Here is a 24,936-nt window from a genome sequence, read left to right on the forward strand (position 1 = left end):
AATCACGTGAAAAATTTAAACGCTAGATCCACATTCTGTGCGATGTGTGTGAGCCTTAACATACAATTAAGAGGACATAAACAGTCTCCAATCCCACACAGGACAGTGTGCTCACTATCAGCTCAGGGCCATTGCTCTGGGTGTTACTAAACACTGGGACCACCACAGCTCCCTCCATAGTAGACCCCCTAACTGAGATGCTGTCCTACACTAACCATTCCTCTGACCTCTCATCCCCAGCAGACTCTACTGTCCCTGTCTGAGCTTCATACTTCCACATGATTTGCAGGCTGATGGGTTAAAACCACAGACACCCGTACGGCCATCTCTGATAAGGTGTGAGGGAGGTGATGGGTGAGGAATGCATTGGGTAGGGCAAGGGGCAGGGGGAGGTGGGAGATTAAACCTGAGAAGATCAATGCCAGGGTTACCCACCATGAGGAATGTCAGGAACAACAAGAGGATGAGGGAAGGAGAAGGGGGGAAGGAGACAGAGGGGGAGGAGAGGGGGGAAAATAGGGAGAGTATGTAAGAGAGAGAGAGACGGGGGGGCAGAGTGAGCAATGGTTTAGAGTGGTGTATGTGTGAGTGGGAGAGAGTGAAAGAAAAAGAGAGAAAGTATATGAGAATGTTAAAGGGATTTGGGCTGGTCTGTCCTCATGTGTGGTTGGGTAGTGTACAAAGGGCTGAGGGGGCCAGAGCTGTGCACCTGTCAACTGGAGAGAAGGAAAGAGGAGAGGAGAGAAAGAGGAGATGAAAGAGGAGATGACAGACATTCCTTCACCACCACTGCCATTCCTTAGCCATGCACCCAGCCCTGAGGCACTAACACACAGATAGCTAGCCTGGCAAGCTCCATAGCTACTAATAGGGAACCAGAGATGGCTAAAGCTGAAACAGTCTGGTGATATGACATCATGAATATAAGTATGACTATAGTCCTCTATTGTGACCATGACTTTTAGTGACCATGACCTCCTATGAATGACGATAACATGACCGTGTTCCAAACCTTTCTGCGGCTCCCAGACTGGAAATGGTCTCTGTCAAGCACTCTCCCACACGCCCCATTTCCTTCTATAGAAACGTGGGATCGCCCCTCGCTTTTCCCCGGGAAGCTCCGGTTGGCCACTTCCTGTGCCGCTCCCAGTCTGTGAATAAACAGAACATTTCTGTGTCTGCGTGTCTCATTGCTTACCCCCCCCCCCCCCCCCCCCCTCACCCACACACTGACCCTCTTGCCATGTCTCCTATCTGTGTCTATCTTTCAAACAAACACACACCAAACTACACCCTTTCCCCAGCTTCACCCCACTTTGTCTGTTCATCCTCATGCAAAACAATAACAAAACTACATCCATCCCATCCATCACACAGCGGGGAGCCTAGTCCAGGCCTCTCAGCGAGACACATCCAGAGACTGCTCGCGTGTAGCCTCTCCTCCACAATCCCAACCCAGAAAGGGATCTTCAATAACAGGCTGAGTCAAATGGGGACCTGGTGTAGATCTGGCTGTCCTGTTTATTATCTGTAGTGTCAGTAGTGATGTTCGCATACAGTAGCACCTCCAGATAAACCCTGGGGCTGTAGGGGTCATCTGATACCTCCTCAGCTTTGATAGCTTCCTCTCAGACCCTAGGTCTGGGGAATGTTTCATGGGGTCCACAAATATGTCACCCACCCCCAAACTACTAACCCAACTCCTCAGCCCCAGATTCACCCCTCGACTTGTCACCCGGGTCATCCTAAGTCAAATCCTTACCTCCATCCCCCCGCCTGATAGAGGTGAGGAGAAAGAGAGGAGGGTGAGATACATAGCGTTCAAAAGTTAGAAATCAGCTTAAAGTCTTTGCTGAAAAACAAAACCTCCCTCACACATTCTCTCACACATGAACATGTACACACACACACACACACACACACACACACAGGCAGAGAGCAGGAGCGGCTCCGGTTGGTACCAGGCTTCTGATAAGGAGGTGTGGAGTGTTCTGTGTCTTGTCACTGAGCCGTAGTGTACCTCCTCCACACAACTACGTTACGAGCTCACAAACACGCACGCACGCACACACACACACACACACACACACAATCAAGATATCGCCGACAGACACAGCTTCCCTGTTTCTATTTCATAAACGTTGATTTGGAGAATACAGTGTGTAAGTAAAGAAGGGGACTTCCTTATAGTTGACGTTGGGAACGCCTCTTTCTTCATTTACCTAGTTTATATTGCATGCAATCCTTCGGCTATATGTAAACTAAATATGTAACCTCCTGGATGAAGTACCAGCAGCTTTTTTGTACTCAGAAAGGCAGATACACACAGACGAGTTACTCAATGGAGCACAAATTACAAGCCAAAAAGGACGTGTTTTGGTTGGAAGAGAAGGGTGTGTGTTGTGTAAAAGGTTGTGTTTGACGTGTTGCAGATATCTTAACAAATCGTTACATTTTTATGTGTCAGGGTGTCTCCCCCTCCATACCAGCCCAGCTCTCCCCCTGACCTGCTCAGGCAGGGTGCAGAGGTGGAATACTTTTAGGAGTACGTAGGCCACAGATGCTGTCTTCCCACAAGGCTCTGGGATTCATCTACCCATGGAAGGAGAAGGTGAGTGAAAATGATGGACTAAAGCAAAACTTCTTCCTACACATACCTCAGTCTCCTTGATGTTACCGCAGCAGAGGACACAGTGCCCAATTACAGAGTGAAATTCCTGTACTTGAAGTCTTCATCAAGTCTGATTGTTTGATCACCTTCTTTGTTTTCTGAATGTAAATCAGGGGGGAGTTCCATCACTTTAGGATTGGAGACGTCCTAATGCAAATTGAATAGGGAAACATGTTGATGGAGAAGCTACCAAATAAATCCATTGTTGTTAAGCACCTGTTGCGCAATCTAATCTCAGTCAGTGTTTTAAAATTATCTCTTTATGGGCTGATTCATTTCATGTCTATCACCAGTGGATACTCAGTGTTAGTCGGTAACTGAATCAATGTTTTGTTTACTTAGTAAACCTGGGCAACAGTGTCCACCACAGCAGCCCATATTCACATGGTTCTACCAGGATAATTCACCTTCAATACACTCAGATGTAACTAACCCCTGCCATATGTCCTGATAAACCCATATTCACATGGTTCTACCAGGATCATTCACCTTCAATACACTCAGATGTAACTAACCCCTGCCATATGTCCTGATAAACCCTGATAAACCCATATTCACATGGTTCTACCAGGATCATTCACCTTCAATACACTCAGATGTAACTAACCCCTGCCATAAATGTCCTGATAAACCAACCTGTGGTTCCAAACATGGAATTCATCATATAAGGGAGGACCTGGCCTAGAACTTTCTGTGTTTGGCGAGTCCAAGGAGGGGACTCATATGGTAGGGGTGTATGAGGGGAGCACTGTGGTTAAGTGGGGGTTTGTGACGTGGGAGATGTTAATGTCGGTGAGATAAGTGAGAGGGAGACCTAGAGGCACCTCCCACGGTGTCTCTCTGAAGAGACTGAGGAGGTCTAGGAAGATGGAGGGATGTTTAGGGGATGAGGAGGAATGTAGGGGGATGTAGGTGTAAGTCGGACTTAGGGAGTTGTAGCGGCGTTTGGGGTGTAAGGAAGGAAGGAACTAAAGGAGGTGTAGGAGTACAGATGGAGGAGAGGACTGGGGAGGAGTAGATGGGATGTAAGGGGGAGGTGTACCGAATTGAGAAAGGTTGTAGGAAGGTGTGAGGGAGAGTTTGAGGAGAGAACACATGCACACTTTCCAACCATGCCCGCTCCATTGTAAGAGGCTAATGAGGCGGATGAGCGCTGCGCCGGGGCGAGAGAGACAAACGCTGGACATGAGAAAGCATGGCTCAGAGCCAGCAGATCGCTCTCTCACACACACGTACAACTCATTGTGGCTAAGTAATCATGCCTTTGGAATGTGTACGAGTTCACATCAACGGGGGGGGGGGGGGGGGGGCATTGTCTCTGGGTCGAACTTCCCCTTTGTGACATAGAGATAGATGTTGGTACCAACGATCACATACATCACTTGGGACAGACACACAGTCACATGGCTAATCTGCCAAACTGATCTTTTGAGAAGTTGTAGAACACAGCTTTTTTCATTTTATTCTAGTTTTAGAAGAAGTTATATATTTGAGTTTGTTTTGTATGCCAACTCATATAGTATTTCTATAATACACCATCAATAGGAGTGGCCAAGTAAAGCAGATTAATAGATAATGACAGCTTTAATAAACAAAGACGAAATCAATGTACTAACTGTCCATTGGTGCTCACAGCCCTGGGCAACTTGGCACTGAAGGGAGCTGAGAGCCAAAAATGACAGTTCATGGTTAAATGACAGCCCAGTCAGCAGCCCCACCGTGATACCCCTCCCAGCCCTGTGTCTGGCCAGCCTGGTGAGGTGAGGTGCAGCATCAGCCCTCAGTCAGATGATGGTACTGGAGGGTGTAACATTTGAGGAGTTTAGAGGATCCCTAACACCAACACAGAATTCCTCTGACCAGCTGCTGGTACTAGGGATGATTGGTGGCAGTCACACACCAGCTCCCTCACTCACTCACACATACACAAGCTCTCATAGGTTTGTACATGTGTAAAAACACTTGTCGACTCTCTCTGCCACACGCACACACAGTCAATCACAAATGAACAAGGGCACACACAGCGTGTATGTACACCACTCCACACTCATAAACTACACTAAACTCTTAAGTGTTCTTTCAACCAAATAAGTTGTATATTGTTGAAGGTAAATGAATAACCCAGACTGACATGGACCATGGGAGGGAGTACCATTAGTATAGCTTTGAAAGCTCCACATCTAAACAGCTTAATAATGACCGACTATTTCAGTACAGAGAAACGCCCAGGGAAACCTCCACACCCATGATCTTATCTCCACTATTTACGCCCTAATTTCCCATCACCAGACCAGCCACTGGATCTTATATATCAGACATCATGCCTGGGGCTCTTACATCTTTCAAAGATACATGTATTACAAATAGGGATTGATGTAGAAGTTATTCAAGATATTAATTCAATATTGTCTAACACATGAAGCTGCCAGTTGAGGCAAATCAAGTATTTTTGCACAAAAAAATAAATATTTGACTGACTGATCTTTGAAGAGGGCATATCAAAAGTGCTTTCAAAGCAATTCCAGGAAAGCCTGTGAACTCAGCTCTCTCCTTAGGGTCAAACAGCCTGACTTGGATCCCCAAATCCAAAAGACAAACATAAACACCTGCTGGTTACATGCCACTTTCCCAAGCTAATTAATATTGTATTTGTTGGCTAATATGGTGAATGAATGGAGTACTATAGATATGAATGATTTGGGTAACATGTATTACCATGCCGTGTGTCTGAAGGAAGCAGCATGCTAAGAGTCACTCATGGTATTTTAATGGACTGAATTGGATGACTTAATCAATGCAAAACACTCCAGCACATGTCCTTGTAATTTCCCCTCAAACCGATGTCCGTTACAGTGCCTTGCAAAAGTATTCATCCCCCTTCGCGTTTTTCCTATTTTGTTGCATTACAACCTGTAATTTAAATGGATTTTTATTTGGATTTCATGTACTGGACATACAGAAAATAGTCCAAATTGGTGAAGTGAAATGAAAAAAAATACTTGTTTCAAAAAATTCAAAAAAAATAAAAAGGGAAAAGTGGTGTGTGCATATGTATTCACCCCCTTTGCTATGAAGCCCCTAAATAAGATCTGGTGCAACCAATTACCTTCAGAAGTCACATGATTAGTTAAATAAAGTCCACCTGTGTGCAATCTAAGTGTCACATGATCTGTCACATGATCTCAGTAGATATACACATGTTCTGAAAGGCCTCAGAGCCTGCAACACCACTAAGCAAACGGCACCACCAAGCAAACGGCACCATGAACACCAAGGAGCTCTCCAAACAGGTCAGGGACAAAGTTGTGGAGAAGTACAGATCAGGGTTGGGTTATAAAAAAAAATCTGAAACTTTGAACATCCCATGGAGCACCATTAAATCCAGCACCAAAACTCACAGACCAGGCAAGGAGGGCATTAATCAGAGAGGAAACAAAGAGACCAAAGATAACCCTGAAGGAGCTGCAAAGCTCCACAGCGGAGATTGGAGTATCTGTCTATAGAACCACTTTAAGCCATACACTCCACAGAGATGGGCTTTGCGGAAGAGTGTCCAGAAAAAAAGCCATTGCTTAAAGAAAAAAATAAGCAAACACGTTTGGTGTTCGCCAAAAGCATGTGGGAGACTCCCCAAACATATGGAAGAAGGGGTACTCTGGTCAGCCGAGACTAAAATTGAGCTTTTTGGCCATCAAGGAAAGCGCAATGTCTGGCGAAAACCCAACACTACTCATCACCCGAGGCCATCATCATGTTTTTCATCAACAGGGACTGGGAAACTGATCAGAATTTAAGGAATGATGGATAGCGCTAAATACAGGGTAATTCTTGAGGGAAACCTGTTTCAGTCTTCCAGAGATTTGAGACTGGGACGGAGGTTCACCTTCCAGCAGGACAATGACCCTAAGCATGCTGTTAAAGCAACACTCGAGTGGTTTAAGGGTCGACATTTAAATGCCTTGGAAATGCCTAGTCAAAGCCCAGACCTCAATCCAATTGAGAATCTGTTGTATGACTTAAAGATTGATGTACACCAGGGGAACCCATACAACTTGAAGGAGCTGGAGCATTTTGCCTTGAAGAATGGGCAAAAATCCCAGTGGCTAGATGTGCCAGGTTTAGAGACAGAGGCTTGCAGCTGTAATTCCTGGGAAAGGTGGCTCTACAAAGTATTGACTTTGGGGGGGTTAATATTTATGCATGCTCAAATTCTTTTTTTTTGTCTTATTTCTTGTTTGTTTCACAGTAAAAAAAAAACATTTTGCATCTTCAAAATCGTAGGCATGTTGCATAAATCAAATTATACAGCCCCCCCAAAAATCTACTTTAATTCCAGGTTGTAAGGCAACAAATTAGGAAAAATGTCAAGGGGGGGGGGATATTTTCGCAAGCCACTGTATTTATTGTATCATTGACCATTATTGGAATAAGGCAAACTGAAGGAACAAAGTCGTTGGGAGTCGTTTCCTTTGTTCTTCAGTGTTGGTCAGCTTGAGAGTCCGCCCAAAAATGCATTCTATTGGATCTCCCCTTGCCTCGCATGACAAGCTGGAATGGGCAGTGCCATGGGCCTGTGAGTAACAGCTGAACACTTGTAAAGAAGACTGGGGTCTGGACTGGCCACGGGGCTTGCGCTTTGAAAGCACAATACGTTTTCAAGCCACTCGGGGAGAAGGAGCCAGCAACAACGCTACACAATCAGCGCAGCCAAGGAGACCGGAGAAAAACTTTCCCCCAAATTCCCGACTCAGAGAGGGGGAGAAAAGAAGGGGAGAAGCGCCAAACAAAAGAGTTCTTAGCTTTCAGCAAAACAATAACTTTGGGAAAATAATTTACTTCAAATACAAATTCAATGAGATAGGCGTAACGGACCGGCGTCTCCAGCAAGAATCCGCTGCTTGTAATTCAACATTCTGATTCGGAATACCTAAAACCACGGATTGAGTGCTGCAGCAACACTGAATGAAACAAAGTTGGGTAAAAAAAAAACAGAATGGAAACGATAATGCGAATCACGTGGGCACTTCTTCCACTTGGTAAGTGTCTATTCTTTGTATTTTATTTAATTTGATCAAAGTTGGTTTTATTTTTGGGGACCCACAAGACCCCATCATCACCTTTCCTTTATTTGAGCTATTGAAGACATTCAATGAGAGAAGTTAACATAGGAGGAGATCACATTTGGTATCATCATTTATCAATTCATAATAAAAGAAAAACAACTAAATAAAACAATGTTGATTATAAGAGGTTGTGTTTCTCCTCAGCAACAGGTGCGTACATCAATAGTTTACAGTTGATGATGCACTGAAGTTTGTAGCCTAATCTGTGAATCTGTAAAACAAAATAGAATGGAATTCCCATCAAAAATTACATCGTTTTCGTTACTCCGTCTATATGATTGACATATTGTCATTTTTTTCAGTCATCGGTGCTAAAATAACATGTTGCTTGGCAGTAATCCAAAGGTACAAAATATAATTCCTATTAAACCGTTATTTTATTAGCCCTCTATCCCACTAATACTAGTGAGAATCTATACCAGCTGCGCGCTTTCACAACATGCTGCTCTAATTTCGGTATCGAGGAGTGAGTGAGGGGGAGTTGCACTGTAAGTGCGAGGCAGAGACTGGCATCTGAGGGAGTGGCACCGGGGAGTCAGTGCCAGGGCCGCGCAGCTGAAACATCTGCCCCCTCTTCACGCCCGGGTCCTCTCCTCTCACACTGTGCTCAAGAGCCGGGAGCCCGGGAGGGAGACAACGGGACCGCATAATGAAGTGCCCCCGTGACCCGCTCGAGACGACCCTCATGCCAAATGGTAAGGCGGAGTGTTATTCTTTAATTACGCGCAGGTCGCACCTGCCTCTTGCCACTATAAATTCATGAAAAGTAGAGGAGGCTTTTGTTTTTTTGTCGCCGAGAAAAAACAGACTGGATGTTCACGGTCAGCCCTTTCCCCAAAACTGTTTTAGACCACATAAGGAGTTAGGCCTAAAACTAACTTGACAAGCATTATTGACAAGCATATAGGCACAAAAAAAAAAACCGATGTCCTCCTTTGGATACAAATCAACCTCCATTACCATTTGATAGAACACAAACTATTCATTTACATTTTGAATCTGCAAACGAACCATAGTGCTTTTAAAAAGAACAAGTCAAATATCCCAGACCAGACCATATCCGTCCAGAGTCTACCCCGCACACACCACTTCCCAGTCCCTTTCATCCTCTATCTGGGGTCAAGAAGGCCATGTCGTGTGTTTTCCTAAAAGGTAAACCCAGCCAGGATCTCTTATGATCGGCATGCGGCTTGTCACCCACAGCCATCCTCCCTAGGCCCAGCCTATGGGAGAACGCTAGCGGAGAACAATAGATAGGAAAACTCCTTTAACAACATCCCTGTTCGTAAGGAAGGTGTGGCACCAGATTCCCATCCTGAGAGGATATATGAGCTCCCTCCGTCTCCTCACGCACACACACAGCCTGGTTCACTCAAATGCAAGGACAGGGAGACGGAGTCCTCACTCCTTCACTCCCCTGGAAATTCCCCTAATAAAAGTGAGGGGAAACAGGACATTAAACAGGCTGTGCATCTGCAATGACACTCCATTGCCTCTATAGGGCATACTTTTTTACCTGAGCCATATGGGCCCTGCAAAAGTAGTGCATTGTAATGTGGCCAGGGCCCATTACAGCGCTGATCAATAGTGCACTATAAAGAGAATAGGGTGCCATTTCAGAGGCAGCCAGGGGATTTAGATCCACTATCGACATTCAGGGGATTGGGGTTTTAAACAGCAGCGTTGGGGAACAGTACAGGATAGGGAGGCTTCCAGTTCCTCTAGGGAGTAAGTGTAGTAAAGCCTTGTGATTCATCACTGTCTGATGTGGATGATAAAGCACCACCACACCCTCCACCTCTATCTTCACCCCAGAGCAGTCTACACTCCTACATGTCCAGGCCAGGTGGACATTAATCAGGCCAGTGGCTGGCACCATGCATCACAGACCTTCACTCAGCTCCCCTCCTCCCTTCTACCGCCTCCCTGCTTCATCTCTCTCTCATATCACACATACAGGAACACACACATGTACAAGGTCTCTCCCTCCCACCTTCACTCTCTCCTCACACTCCTTTCTCTGCCCTGGCTGGGAACTCCCTTCTACTTTACCTCTAAGAAAACAGAGAGCGGATGTTTCCTAATAAGAGCCAAGCAAACAAAACGTGTGTGTGTGTGTGTGTGTGTGTCAGAGTTGGGTCTTAAGTGTCGGTGACCACTATATCACTCCAATCTCCTCCATAATGTCAACTGTTCCACACTGTTGTCTACCAACATTCCTTGCCTAATGTATTTACTGGTAATAGATTAATAGCATACAGTATTCCTTGCTGCATTCCTTAGTTTAGCTCAAAGCCAGCCAACACACAGGATTAAAGACAATAGACTGGTCATTCCACAAAATGAGTTCCTTTGATATTATTTTTTTTTAACTCTGTTTATTAAGTTTTACACACACACACACACACACACACACACACACACACAGCAATATAAATAATATACTCAACTAGAATAAAAATACAAATAAAGCCGTCTAGCTAAATGAGTTGTATAAGCAACAGTGTCCGACTGGATTCTTGACAGGGGGGTACCCATGGGCAGTACTCCAAAAAGGGCTGTAAGGGGAGACGGATCTATAACAGTGTCATATATAATCAGAGAAACATTTAAATGTTAATTCCCAGAAACCTGACAGTTTATGACAGCCCCAAAACATATGCAACAGTGTGACTGGTTCCACTTTACATCTGACACAGGTAGGATCAAAATCAGAGAATATTCTTCCAAGTTTGGCCCCCGACCAGTGGATACGATGAACCATCTTGAATTGAATGACGCTGTGGTTCCTTTGATATTTTAAGTAGTAAAAGCCTCTTTAAATGTAGTGCCTATTAATATAGACCACATGGAACATTCAATTAATTAGATTTTTATTATGAATAAAGACTTGCTAAAGTACCAACATTCTGCATTTTGACATGTCCCTCAGTACACCCTCTGTGACATGTCCCTCAGTACACCCTCTGTGACATGTCCTCAGTACACCCTCTGTGACATGTCCCTCAGTACACCCTCTGTGACATGTCCCTCAGTACACCCTCTGTGACATGTCCCCCAGTACACCCTCTGTGACATGTCCCCCAGTACACCCTCTGTGACATGTCCCCCAGTACACCCTCTGTGACATGTCCCCCAGTACACCCTCTGTGACATGTCCCCCAGTACACCCTCTGTGACATGTCCCTCAGTACACCCTCTGTGACATGTCCCTCAGTACACCCTCTGTGACATGTCCCTCAGTACACCCTCTGTGACATGTCCCTCAGTACACCCCCTGTGACATGTCCCTCAGTACACCCCCTGTGACATGTCCCTCAGTACACCCTCTGTGACATGTCCCTCAGTACACCCCCTGTGACATCTAGGAAGATTAACCCCAACATTTCTCCAAGCTTTGTAACTCTTTATTTGGATAAAGTCCTAACCCTTCCTAACCCTAACCCTTATTTTAAACCATACCCTAACCGTAACCTTAACAAGCAGTTGCTTATCAACAGATGGTTTATTGATAGTATGACCATCTGTAGAGAATCTACAGATGGGGTCACACTATTTGGATAGTCCAAGTCTTCACCATTATTGTAAAGCCCTAGTTATTTTGTTGCTTTGATCAAGTCATTCCTGAAGATGATTATTTCTTCATGTGATTAGTGATTCATTTTAAGGGGAAAAAACCTGTCCCTTATATTTTCTAAATAAACATGAGTAAAATCATAGTGTATAAGCAGGTGAACGAACTGGTTCTACTCTTTTTGGCCATTTTCTGGTGGAAAACTTAGCGTGTCGAGCATAACATGTCTACCCGGTTACCCGTAGATAGACAGGCTAGAATTTAACAACCCTGTCACAAGGGGATTTATGGCTGATTTATGACAGAATCGTCTACCCTGTTAATTTAATTGGCACTTAGTAGGCTGTTATTATAGATATTTCTTGAAATGGGAAAAAAAAAAATCTTTATTAAGTTGCTGTTCATGACAGAACGTTAGATTAGGTGAAATCAAACTTTTTACACTAACCAAAAAGGACTCATTTCTTGGAACGACCCAGACCTCTATAGACTAAAGTGCTGTAGAAGCGCTGGACTTGACCATAAGTGCACACCACACCACAGCTCAACATAGACACAAACACACCCATAAACCTGGCATCACAGCACTAGGAATGTGGTTGTGTTTGGGTGTGTGGACCCACACCGTGTGGCAGCTGTTAATCTTCATCCTGTCAGCTATGCTGTGTAGTCACAGACAGTTAAATAATATTTTTTATTTACACCATCAGACAGAGACCAACACCCTTTTTCCACCCTCACTCTCCTCTACCCACCTCCCCCAATCCTCCTCTTACCCACCTCCCCCAATCCTCCTCTTACCCACCTCCCCCAATCCTCCTCTTACCCACCTCCCCCAATCCTCCTCTTACCCACCTCCCCCAATCCTCCTCTTACCCACCTCCCCCAATCCTCCTCTACCCACCTCCCCCAATCCTCCTCTACCCACCTCCCCCAATCCCGCTTTCTCCCTACTCTTTCTCTGCTCTCCCTTTTATTCACACAGTGTTTTTACATTCACAGCCCCTCTCCTTAATGGAGGAGCCTATTGGATAAGTACTGTGTAAAGACTGCCTCCCTCCTCTCTCCCCTTCATCCCCCCTTTCCTCCCCCAGTTCCAATTCTGAATTACCCCTCTCAATGGGACACCCCAAGAAGGCGGGGGACTACTGGGCTCCTAAAAAGCTTGGTCCGCAGCAGGGGGCCGGGGGTGAGGGAGTAACCCCCCCTGGCATAGCCACACGCGGGGGAAGCCAGGCTTTTGTGTGGGCCGTCACCCACCTAACAGCGTGACTTTGTGTGTCCGGGGCTGGAGAGGGATAGCTACATTTATTTATTTACTCTCCTACCTCTGGCAGTGCATGGTGGATGTTCACGCTCAGACGCACATAAATCTGGCCATATTATGGGATGGCCTGGCTGGCACACATACAGGGACAGAGATGAATTCACACACAGCTAGACAGGATCACATACCCATGCCAGAACACAAGTAGACCGGCAGACACACACCCTTAGGACTTAGCATAAAGAAAGGCTCTTTTTATTTTTAAGATGTTAACTGATGGTGCCCAGGCTGGTCGCCATAAGCCTCTGCTCCCCTCCCTCTACCAGTAGTAGTCTGTGTGGGGCCTGGGGCCCAGAGGTTATTCTTACAATATGGCTGGCAGGAAGGCAGGACAATTCAACAAGTCTCCACCCTCCAGGCCGATTGTCATTCTGCTTTAACTGTGTACGGATGGAGGCTCTCACACTAAACATGATTGTGCTTGACACCCGCCGGGACCCAATAACAGGACCCCCTGTGGGGAGGGCAGGGGAGAGGGAGACACCCCTCTGACCCCATTACTGACTCGTTAGTCACAGTGGGACAGGCCAAGCCATAACACTGTCACAGGCATGAGTTAGGAACACAAACACTGGGGAAGTTGAAGAACTCAACCCTATGGTAAATGGCATTTAGAGGCCTTATCATCATCTTGTTGCATTTCCATCTTGAAGATCTGGAAGTAACTGACTGTATTTTACTGTGTCTCTGTTAGTCTTGAGTCAGAGCAGGGTGTGTGTAGGGTGTTTCATGCTCTCTGTGTTTAAGTCATGCACACACGTGAAGAATGTCACGCTGCTTGCTTAGCGAGAACCACTTCTTCTTGATTCGGCTCAAACCATGACCTCTGCCTTGCTAGCACACGTGACCACCCTCACTTACTGGTCCCCTATGGGATTCAAACCCTCAACCCTGGCGTTGCAAGCGCCATGCTCTACCAACTGAGTCACACATCCCCATGTGCTACACACACACACACACACACACACACACACACACACAGTGAGAGAGCAAAGAAGCCCATATCTTATTGCATAACAGAGTTAACAGGAAGGACCTTGGGGTCGGTTCTCACACCCTCTGACTACCGTCTGGCCCTGAGAGGGTCCGGGACACCGGGTCGCACCCCGTGGGAGAGAGACACTGTAGTAGCAGACCCAACAGGACATAACCGGACCCAATGACCTAGCGATCCATCTTAATAATAGCCTGGTAGAGGAAGAGGCTAATAAGACCTGGCTGCAGGTCAGTCTGTGTTGGCCCAGTTATGCTGTGTAGTCACACAGACAGACATCCAATACTCATGGGGATAGTAATGTAATCTTACTATGGTATACAGGAACCTGCTCTGGTGTGATCTATGAGTTACAACAAGGCTTCATTCCCTATTCACTACTAAGCATCATGGCTACTAGCTAGGGAGCCTATGGCTGAGGAAAGGGAAGCTATGGAGATGGAATGTTCCATTCCATCTCCTACCCCCCCCCCCCTTCCTTTCTCTGGGAGGGAGGGGGGGCATATCTTAAGGAATGAGTGTTTTTGGAGAGACTACAGGTGCTATCCGTGTGTGTGTGTGTGTGTGTGTGAGAGTGTGTGTTTGTGGGGGGGGTGGAATGTCTCTGAGGTAAAAACAGCCCCAGCTAATAATGTCAGGATCAGGGTTGCTGCTGTCACCTGTTAAGAAACAGACACCCGGTGACAGGCAGGGTCAAAGAGGGTCATCCCAAAATATGACACCACAGCTAGAGGAGGTAGAAGAGGGGAGATAGTGGAGCAGACAGATAGAGACACACGTCTCGCAACAACACAGAGTCTCAGAGGCAGAACACTGTGTGGAAATCACAGGAGCAGTTCACCAGTCCCAGGTCAAATACATACTGTACATGGAATATCTGCATGATCAGTACAGTCTTCTCTCAAGACATTGCATAGAGTATGTCAGAAATGAACTGTATCACTCCTGACTTACACATTTCCAAAAGCTGTCTTAAAATGTAGCAAAGAAATACTGTCTGTAAAACACTTTTTTTTTCATTGTCATTCAGTCCTGCTGGGATACTTCCACCTGTTAGACTACAATGTTGAAGCAGCCTCCTTTCTCAAGCTACCCTGCCTGGTCTCATAGACCACGCGTAACATAGTAAATATACATTCGGGACACTGAAATTAGTATGATATGGCAAGTTTGGTATGGTTACATAAGACAGAAGGTTACTTAATGCAAAAATGAGCAGAGGGTGGTTGGTCGTTTTAGCACCTCCTTTCACTAGCTACCTGGGGACATTGCCAATGCTGTAGCAACTTCCTTTCACTAGCTACCTGGGGACATTACCAATGCTGTAGCAACTTCCTTTCACTAGCTACCTGGGGACATTACCAATGCTGTAGCAACTTCCTTTCACTAGCTACCTGGGGACATTACCAATGCTGTAGCAACTTCCTTTCACTAGCTACCAGGGGACATTACCAATGCTGTAGCAACTTCCTTTCACTAGCTACCTGGGGACATTACCAATGCTGTAGCAACTTCATTTCACTAGCTACCTGGGGACATTACCAATGCTGTAGCAACTTCCTTTCACTAGCTACCAGGGGACATTACCAATGCTGTAGCAACTTCCTTTCACTAGCTACCTGGGGACATTACCAATGCTGTAGCAACTTCCTTTCACTAGCTACCTGGGGACATTACCAATGCTGTAGCAACTTCATTTCACTAGCTACCTGGGGACATTACCAATGCTGTAGCAACTTCCTTTCACTAGCTACCAGGGGACATTACCAATGCTGTAGCAACTTCCTTTCACTAGCTACCTGGGGACATTACCAATGCTGTAGCAACTTCATTTCACTAGCTACCTGGGGACATTACCAATGCTGTAGCAACTTCCTTTCACTAGCTGCCAGGGGACATTAGCAGGAGTGTAAACAAACAGGCTGGGCCCGGGGGGAGGATTCAGAGTTTCCCCCTCCTATAGAGCTGTCTGTGTCTCTGGGTTCTCTCCTCAGTGACTACTAGGCTGCTTAATGGAGCCTGATAACAATTGGCGTGTCTGCAGTTTGGGATAGCAGCCACAGTGTTGGCTGCCTGTCAAAGAGAAGAGATGGAGACAACAATGTTTTACCTCTCCCTTCTTCCACCACCCCTCTAAAACAGACACTGATAAGAGGCTGTTTTAGACAATGTCCTCGTTGCCCCCGACAACCACTATTAATCCCCACGTCTGGATTTACATCTTTACATCCTGGCTGAGCATCTTTTTAACGAGCTGGTCAACAGGAGGGGCTCTACTCAATAACATACATACAATGACTATTAGAGTGTGAAAATATGTATTGATATGGAGATTGACAATCTGGTTGGAATGTTGTAAGGGTGATTCAAGTAGTATAGAAACCTTATGAGGTTGGATTGAATAGAGTCGATTAGAGCCCCCACATCTCTTTATTCTACAGTGCACATGTGGAGTGGGAGGTGAGAGTGTATGGGTGTGTATGTACAGTATGTCCACTACCTGTATCGTAGGCCTGTGTTTGTGGTTGTAACCTTGGCAGGAATATCCAATTACTGAGCACTGTTTGAAAAACAATGTTGTCCTATGTGTATAGATTTTGGGCTGCACAATATCTGCAAAAAAAAAAAAAAGGTGATTTTTTTTTAACCAAATATGTAATTTGACTTGCAATATACAGGTAACTGCCAAAACACAGGAAATAACAAAATAAAAGTGTCTTAATAGGGTGTTGGGCCACCACCAGCCAGAACAGCTTCAATGTGCCTTGGTATATATTCTACAAGTGTCTGGAACTTCACTGGAGGGATGCAACACCATTCTTCCACAAGAAATTTCAAAATTTGGTGTTTTGTTGGTGGTGGAAAACACTCTCAGGAACAACTCCAGAATCTCCCATAACTGTTTAATTGGGTTGAGATCTGGTGATTGAGACACACACACACACACACACACCCTGTAAACCCCCTAAGCTCCTTTGAGACCCCTCTTTCAACGTCACAGATCTTTTCTTTTAACCATGGTAGCCAAAATAATGGGCAACTGGACATTTTTATACATCAACCCAAAGACTGTCTATTATATTGAGAAGATATTCGAGTGACCGCTCTAACAATGGAAATACATGTTCCCAAAGATAAAAGGCAGGCAGGCAGTAGATGAGATCAGGTGGGACCATTCCAGCTAATGAGCGGGCAGATACACGTGAAAAACAGACCATAGAGATATAGAGGACTAATCTTTGTATCTGTGCAATTATAGCGTCTGTGACAGCATGGGCAGCGCCATTGAGGCCATCTCCATTTTAAAGTAGTCAACGTCTTCATTGGCTGATTCCTCCCAACTCATAGGAATCCCCATTCAGTTGACTACTTTAAAAGGGTGGAAGCGTTCAATGGCAATGTCCATGCTAAAACAGGTTGATGATGAGTCATCCGTTTACAGTGCATTTGGAAAGTGTTCAGATCCCATGACTTTTTCCACATTTATTTACATTACAGCCTTATTCTAAAATGTATTAAATAGTTTTCCCCCCTCATCAATATACACACAATATCCCATAATGACAAAGCAAAGACAGGTTTTCAGAATTTTTAGCAAAAATAATAATGGGAATAATGCATTTACATAAGTATTCAGACCCTTTACTCAGTACTTTGTTGAAGCATATTTGGCAGTGATTACAGCCTCGAGTCTTCTTGGGTATGACGCTACAAGGTTGGCACACCTGTATTTAGGGAGTTTCTCCCATTATTCTCTGCAGATCCTCTCGAGCTCTGTCAGGTTGGATGGGGAGAGTCGCTGCACAGCTATTTTCAGGTCTCTCCTGAGATGTTCGATTGGGTTAAAATCCGGGCTTTGGCTGGGCCACTCAAGGACATTCAGGGACTTGTCCCGAAGCCACTCCTGTGTCGTCTTGGCTGCGTGCTTAGGGTTGTTGTCCTGTTGGAAGGTGAACCTTCACCCCAGTTTGAAGTCCTGAGCGCTCTGGAGCAGGTTTTCATCAAAGATCTCTCTGTACTTTGCTCCGTTCATCTTTCCCTCAATCCTGACTAGTTTCCCAGTCCCTGCAGCCGATAAACATCCCACAGCATGACGCTGCCACCACCATGCTTCACTGTAGGGATGGTGCCAGGTTTCCTCCAGAAATGACGCTTGGCATTCAGGCCAAAGAGTTCAATCATTGTTTCATCAGACCAGAGAATCTCGTTTCTCATGGTCCGAGGTCCCTTTTGGCAAACTCCAAGAGGGCTGTCATGTGCCTTTTACTGAGGAGTGGCTTCCGTCTGGCCACTCTACCATAAAGGCCTGATTGGTGGAGTGCTGCAGAGATGGGAGAACCTTCCAGAAGGACAACCATCTCCACAGATTAATTCTGGAGTTCTATCAGTTACCAATGCCTTTCTCCCCCGATTGTTCAGTTTGGCCAGGCGGCCAGCTCTAGTAGGAGTCTTGGTGGTTCCAAACTTCTTCTATTGAAGAATGATGGAGGTCACTTTGTTCTTGGAGACCTTCAATGTTGCAGAAATGTTTTGGTACCCTTCCCCAGATCTGTGCCTCGACATAATCCGGTCTCAGAACTCTACAGATGATTCCTTTGACCTCATGGTTTGGTATTTGCTCTGACATGCACTGTCAAATGTGGGACCTTATGTAGACAGGTGTGTGCCTTTCCAAATCATGTCCAATCAATTGAATTTACCACAGGTGGACTCCAATCAAGTTGTAGAAACATCTTAAGGATGATCAATGGAAAAAGGATGCACCTGAGTTCAATTTCAATTCTTATAGCAAAGGGTCTGAATACTTATGTTTTGAATTTGTAATTTGCAAAAATGTCTAAAAAACAGTTTTTTGTCATTATGGGGTATTGTGTGTAGATTGATGAGGGGAAAAAATATTTGATACATTTTAGAATAAGGCTCTAACATAACAAAAGTCTGAATACTTTCTGAATGCACTGTATCTCTATGACAACAGGCACAACTCAGATACAATTTTTTTTTTTTAAGTTGCCAAAATGTCACATTTATCAGTGCATTCGTAACAATCTAACCATTACGAAACTTTTATTAGATCAAATAACCCTCACGTATCACATTACAATTACATTTTTTGTTGATCAAATTCAACACACTCATTGACCTCCATACAAAAATGACTCACTTCATGGGCTTATTTTCGTGGACAGATTTTGGGTGGAGTAAAATCCTCTCTGATGACCCTAAGCATGATGGGATGTTAATTGCTTAATTAACTCAGGAACCACACCTGTGTGGAAGCACCTGCTTTACACATACTTTGTATCGGTCATTTACTCAAGTGTTTCCTTTATTTTGGCAGTTACCTGTAGATGAAAACACTTGGGTGAACTGTTGGAATCCTAGAAACAGAATGATTTATATTAAAAAGCAAAAAAAAAGTGTCATCGTTGTCTGGAACAATCTGTTGACTGCATTTGACCTAACAGAACAGCATGCAAACTTATAGTGAATCTAAAGAGGAGCAGCTGCGCTACTTGATGGGGCTGGGCTTGAGCGTGTGTGATGCAGCCACAACTATAAAAACAGACGCTACACATGGCTGAGAGGCGTTTCAAAATATTGCATGCGATATGAATCTTCTTGCGACATGAATATTGCACGGCAATATTGCGATTTTGATGTGAATTAGATTAATTATGCAGCCCTATATGAATTGACAGCATATGTAGCCTTTGAAATGCATGTTATTTATAGTGCAGTGCGTTAGTAATGTAGGTATACGGCCTGATATATGAACATGTGAGATAAGAGAGGTATGAGTGTTTTTAGTGTGTGACTGTGCACCCACGTATGTGCGGGACTGAGTATGAGGAAGCAAGTAGTAGTCCTAATGCTATGGCGGTACGTGTGTGTGGGTTGAGGGAGGGGATCCCATAGAAGCCATTGTTCTAAATCCCTAGGGTCCCAGCCTGAGAACGTGGTCCAGGATTGTTCACGGTGCGCTGGGGCAAGCCCATAGGCTGGGTTTGGAGCATCCTGTCCTGTTTACTATGAATAGAGAAACAGAGAGAGAATGAAATAAAACAGCAGGTTTACCACAGAGTTCACCACAGAGTTCACCACAGAGCCTCCTCAATATCTCATCACTAATATTCTCTTAGAAATACAAGATATTTATAAAACTGTATGCAACTCACAGGGACCAAGTTCTAGAGACTAGAGATGGCATTATTTCCATGTAACTTTAGCCAAGTAGATTACATTTAGTTAGGCCTATGTAATATTTGCTTCAGATTAAACAGTTAACACTGTTTTGTGTTTGTTCACTCCAGGTCTTCTACTTCACTGTACTGATGCTAATCCAAAGCAACAACCCTCATCCTCTTCATATATAGCCTCTATCCCCACCACAATTACAGCTGGCGTCACAGCCACCCCGTCACCGATATCAACTCAGGTGATTAGTGTAGCCTCTAACACCGCCACAATCCCGACAGCCAGCGTCACAGCAGCCACCAACTCCCTAACTCACAAGGTGACTAGTGTAGCCTCTAACACAGCCACAATCACAACAGCCAGCGTCACAGCAGCCAACTCCCTAACTCACAAGGTGACTAGTGTAGCCTCTAACACAGCCACAATCACAACAGCCAGCGTCACAGCAGCCACCAACTCCCTAACTCACAAGGTGACTAGTGTAGCCTCTAACACAGCCACAATCACGACAGCCAGCGTCACAGCAGCCACCAACTCCCTAACTCACAAGGTGACTAGTGTAGCCTCTAACACAGCCACAATCCCGACAGCCAGCGTCACAGCAGCCACCAACTCCCTAACTCACAAGGTGACTAGTGTAGCCTCTAACACAGCCACAATCACGACAGCCGGCGTCACACCCGGGACCAGCATTGTTACTGCCGTGGGTACTGCTGGAACGGGGGCCTCTGGGTCCTCAGGAACCCTCACTCAGACCACCCCGGACACTACAGGTGAGGGTCTATCTCCCAACACCATTTCACCTCAAAACACCTATCACTCACCCAGCATAGAGTTTGGCTGTAGTCTCAAAGGAATTAAAACCCTAAAAGCTGAACAGTTCTTATCCCATGCGGGCATGTGTGATTACACGATGGAAGTGAGAGAACATTCAACAGACAAAATTGTCCATTCTCTTATTTATGCTTCTAGAAGAAGTCACACAGGTTTCAACTACAACATCGGTGGGCCCAACCCCATGGTCAGCATCGTCCTTTCCTTCCCATCCCCCATCCACATCCAGCCGTGTGGGTTCAGGCAGCAGTCTTGCTACCACCACGACCAGCACACAGGGAAGGATGGTGTCTACAACCACAGCTGAGACTACAACTCCTCCCAAGAGCTTTACGGTATGACAGAAAAAGTTTAACATAAGACTTGTCAGTCTGATTCAAGAAAAATCTTCTGAATCATAATGCACACAAATATGACCTGAACTGTGTCTTTTTTTCCTGCTTTTTACAGTTTGGCAAGTCCCAAAATGGAGAGGTAAGGGTTTCTCCTTTCTACTGTCATCCTAGATTTGCTCACGAGTTTAGGTCTGCGTTTACATTCGGTTTCAAATGACAAATGTAATGACAAATCCTCAGTTGCAGTTCGAACCATCTTTACAGAGTGGTCCTCAAAGACCAGGATGGTGAAAGCCTGCTCTGACCTCTACCCTTCCCCTGGTCCTATAGATGGGTTAGCTGACAACGTCCTGAAAACAATATGCATGCTGAGGCAGAATTCTGTGTGTTGTTGTGGTTCTGGATGGCCAGTTGGTTAGCAACAATGACAAGCTGCCATGTGGGGAATCGTAGGTGGTGCGTTTCAGCCATTTTTATCTTGTTATTGATACCATGTCTTGAGGTATTTTGACTGATATAATTTCTATGCTAATATAAAAATCTACCAGCTAGCTAACCAACAACTGTAACAATCTATTTGAAAGACAACAAAGTGCTCATTGTGCGAATGTATTTAGGTTTTCCATAAACATTTGGAGACAGAGTTAACATGTTGACAACAAAGTAAACCATCTGTTTTGCCCCATAGTTGCACACGCTTCTGTTTTGTTGCTAAACAACCAACCCGTCTATTCTCAACACAGAGCGAACACTCGTTTCCAAAGCCAGGACAGGAAGTAGTGGAAGTAGAGCATCATATTATTAAAAAAGGATTCCGCAGGCATTGGGTGGAAAAAGTGTCTTAGTGGGAAACCTTCCTGCCTTTCGCTGGTTTCCGTTTTTCCCACACCTCTCTCACGTTCTTCCTCGCTCTCATTCTCCCTCGCTGTCTATGAACAGCTGCTCTGCTTCAGAAAGGCCAAGAATAACTGACACCACATTGTGCGGGAAATGCTGACGTCCCACCTTTGACCTTTCCCTCGACTCACCAAAACCAGCATTGTAGTGATGGTTGTAATGATATCATGGTGAAATGACATCAGCTCAGCAATTGCCACTCTTTAGATAGATTCACTCAACAAGGCATGTTGATTGTTTTTTGTCCCGTTCATAAACTATGGAAACATTTGATGCAACTTAGAGCCTTACAAACGTTTTTTTTTCTCTCGTCAGAATTACGAGAGGAAGGACCTGGAGGAGCTGTGTCGACAGCTGATGTCTCAGATGCACGACGCTAACTGTACTCTGACTGTGAGAGAGAACAACGGACACACTACCTTTGACAGCGTGGTAATGACCGGTAAAGGTAAGTAAAACTATCCAGTCCCCACGATTCAGAAGCTTCCAAAGCAATTAAATAGAGCACACCTAACGCACCCCGTTTCCTAATGCTAGTCTTGGTTGTATGAATTGTGTATAAATACATACTATTTGAGAGGGTTAGAGCCAATTGCTGTCAAGGTCAAGCAACAGAAATGAACTGTTGTAAATTAAAGTTTCCTTTGATTTTTTTTAGTGGACAACTCTGTCGTCCAGCAATACTACGAGGAAATCACCAGAGTAAGTCTAATTAACATTGTGAACTACATATTTCCCTGAATGTCATCATAAACTGGCTACTAGAGAACATGTAAAGGTTGTATTTGGAGGGAGGCGTGCCAGAGTGGGTCCTTATTTACTTTTTCATCTATTCTGTCAGAAACCAAGCGACAACATGACCCTGATTGCCATCTTGGCATCCTGCGGAGCTCTGCTGGCCATGATTGTAGGCTTCGCCATCTACGCCTCATACCACCGCAAGTCCTATCGGAAGAACCTCCAAGTAAACAATTTGAAAATCAAACTACTCTACAGTCAATAATGTCTGTCTGTAATATGTCCACATTCTTCCTAAAATACTTCCTAATAATAGTTGAGCTATGCTTTGAGGGTCCTCACCCGAAATCTCCCCTTATCTTCTCTCAACAGCAACACCTGACGGAGGAGCTGCAGACGGTGGAGGATGGTTACCATGACAACCCCACATTGGAGGTGATGGAGGTGCAGCCGGAGATGCAGGAGAAGAAGGTGGCCCTGTACGGAGAGTTCAACGACAGCTGGATTGTCCCCATCGACAGCCTGCTCAAAGAGGACGTGCCAGACGAGGAGGACACTCACTTGTAGAGGAGGAGTGGAACAGACAGGAGGGCTACTATAATCCCTCGACCAACTGACTCTCCCTTCCCTGCACCGTTACAAGGGCCCTGTTTAGTAGAGTTCTAGCTCCAAACGTTGCAGGTAGAAATGTATTCTATATAGAATATATACAACTTTAAATAATGGTATTTGGGAATTGCACAATTGTGACAGTTCTATGCAATGCATTTCTATCCGCAACACTTTTAATGTTCCTCCCCACTGAACCAGACCCAAGGCAACGACAGACACCACCTGACAAATCTGGAGAAAATAAACACCCAGATGACAGATTCTGGAAACCCATCCCGACTAAACGAGTGTCAAGAGTCACATCGCTGTGGCCATGGAAAAGTAACAGGACATGTAGTGGATACTACACCAAGCAACATTGTGCCTAGTTTTAGGAGATATTCAATATTTGGGAAATGTAACTCTCAAACATACACAATCCCATTTTAAGAGCCATTGAGCATTTAAGGTACTTGATGTACCGCTACACAGTTATTGATTTAATTGGGAAAACCAAACACTCAAACCACCATTATTTCAGGGTGGAGTTTATGAAGCGGTCTAAACTAAAATCTGCATGTTTTTTATGCTGTAATCAACGTAATCCCCAAAAGTGCATTGAATTGTACACTTGAGCACCTGTACATAGTATTTTCTTATATTTTCAGAGAAAATGGAAGCTGAAACTTTGTAAACTGTAACACTGCCTTTATGGTTAAATCTCATTAGTATTGATTTAGAGAAAATGACCTCAGGATAAAGTGAAATAATCATCCTGGTGAATGAATTAAACTACTAGTGAATCTCAGCTCTGACGACCTGGCATTGGCTGCTGTATAGAAGCCATATACTGGTTCAACTGAGCACAGTGAACCACACTAATGAAACAACGGGGTCCCTGGAGACGCTGCTGGGACGGGAGGGCCTAAAGATGTCAAGGGGAAAAACACTGTCAATAGTCGTTTGAAAATTCTAAAGAACTTGACCTAGGACCAGTTTCCTGGACATAGATAAAGCCGACCCTTGGACTTAAGAGCCCTTTCAACTAGGCTTTTTAGTCTAGGACTGGGGTTGCTCTGTATCAGGGAAGCTGGCCCCTAAAGATACATATTTTCTTGTTTGCTGATGTTGAAGGTTACATAGGCCTCTGCACATTTTATTTGTTGTTTGTTACATTTCTATTCAGTTGATTTGACGAAAAAGGGTATTTAAATATCCATGTGATTATCTGGCTAAATGTATTCCAATTCATGTATAATTCACATGGAAACAATAATTCCCAATTATATTTAAGCTGTAAAATCAACCAACACCAAACAATCCACCACTTATTCCACACATTCCTGTGTCGTTTGTCATTAGTTCTGTACAGTCGCTCACTCATATTTTATTTCTTTTACACAAAAATATTTAGCAGTTATTGTATGTATTTATGGTTTGTTTGCTGATGAAGCCAAACAACAGGGGGTCTGACACACTGGAAGCTGTGCCTCGTCTATCATGACCAGGGCAGCCATGTTTTCTTATGCCAATAAAGATTTGCCAATAAAACACACTTCTTTCAAACAGGTGTTGTATTTTTTGTAACTTTGATGAAAATTGATGAAACAATCCAAATACAAAATGTATAGTTGCATCCCAACTGGTTACAAAC

At 44.7% G+C, this 24,936-nt stretch overlaps 1 protein-coding gene across 2 annotated transcripts; it reads left to right on the forward strand.

Annotated features, from left to right (window-relative positions):
- The first annotated feature begins 7,091 nt into the window (after positions 1 to 7,091).
- podxl (podocalyxin-like) lies at positions 7,092 to 24,848 on the forward strand. Of its 2 annotated transcripts, none has more exons than XM_021563731.3 (8): positions 7,092 to 7,707; positions 20,004 to 20,660; positions 20,860 to 21,056; positions 21,172 to 21,195; positions 22,269 to 22,401; positions 22,612 to 22,655; positions 22,795 to 22,917; positions 23,064 to 24,848. In XM_021563731.3, the coding sequence occupies exons 1-8, from the start codon at positions 7,665 to 7,667 to the stop codon at positions 23,256 to 23,258; spliced, it is 1,416 nt and encodes a 471-aa protein (XP_021419406.3). In that variant the 5' UTR covers positions 7,092 to 7,664; the 3' UTR covers positions 23,259 to 24,848. The 2 variants fall into 2 exon arrangements, with proteins under 2 accessions (XP_021419406.3, XP_021419407.3); XM_021563732.3 differs by having other exon boundaries at positions 7,183 to 7,707; positions 20,863 to 21,056.
- The last annotated feature ends 88 nt before the right edge of the window (positions 24,849 to 24,936 follow it).

This window comes from Oncorhynchus mykiss, chromosome 15, assembly GCF_057628025.1.
Source record: "Oncorhynchus mykiss isolate SJ-2025 chromosome 15, ASM5762802v1, whole genome shotgun sequence".
NCBI classification, from domain to species: domain Eukaryota; kingdom Metazoa; phylum Chordata; class Actinopteri; order Salmoniformes; family Salmonidae; genus Oncorhynchus; species Oncorhynchus mykiss.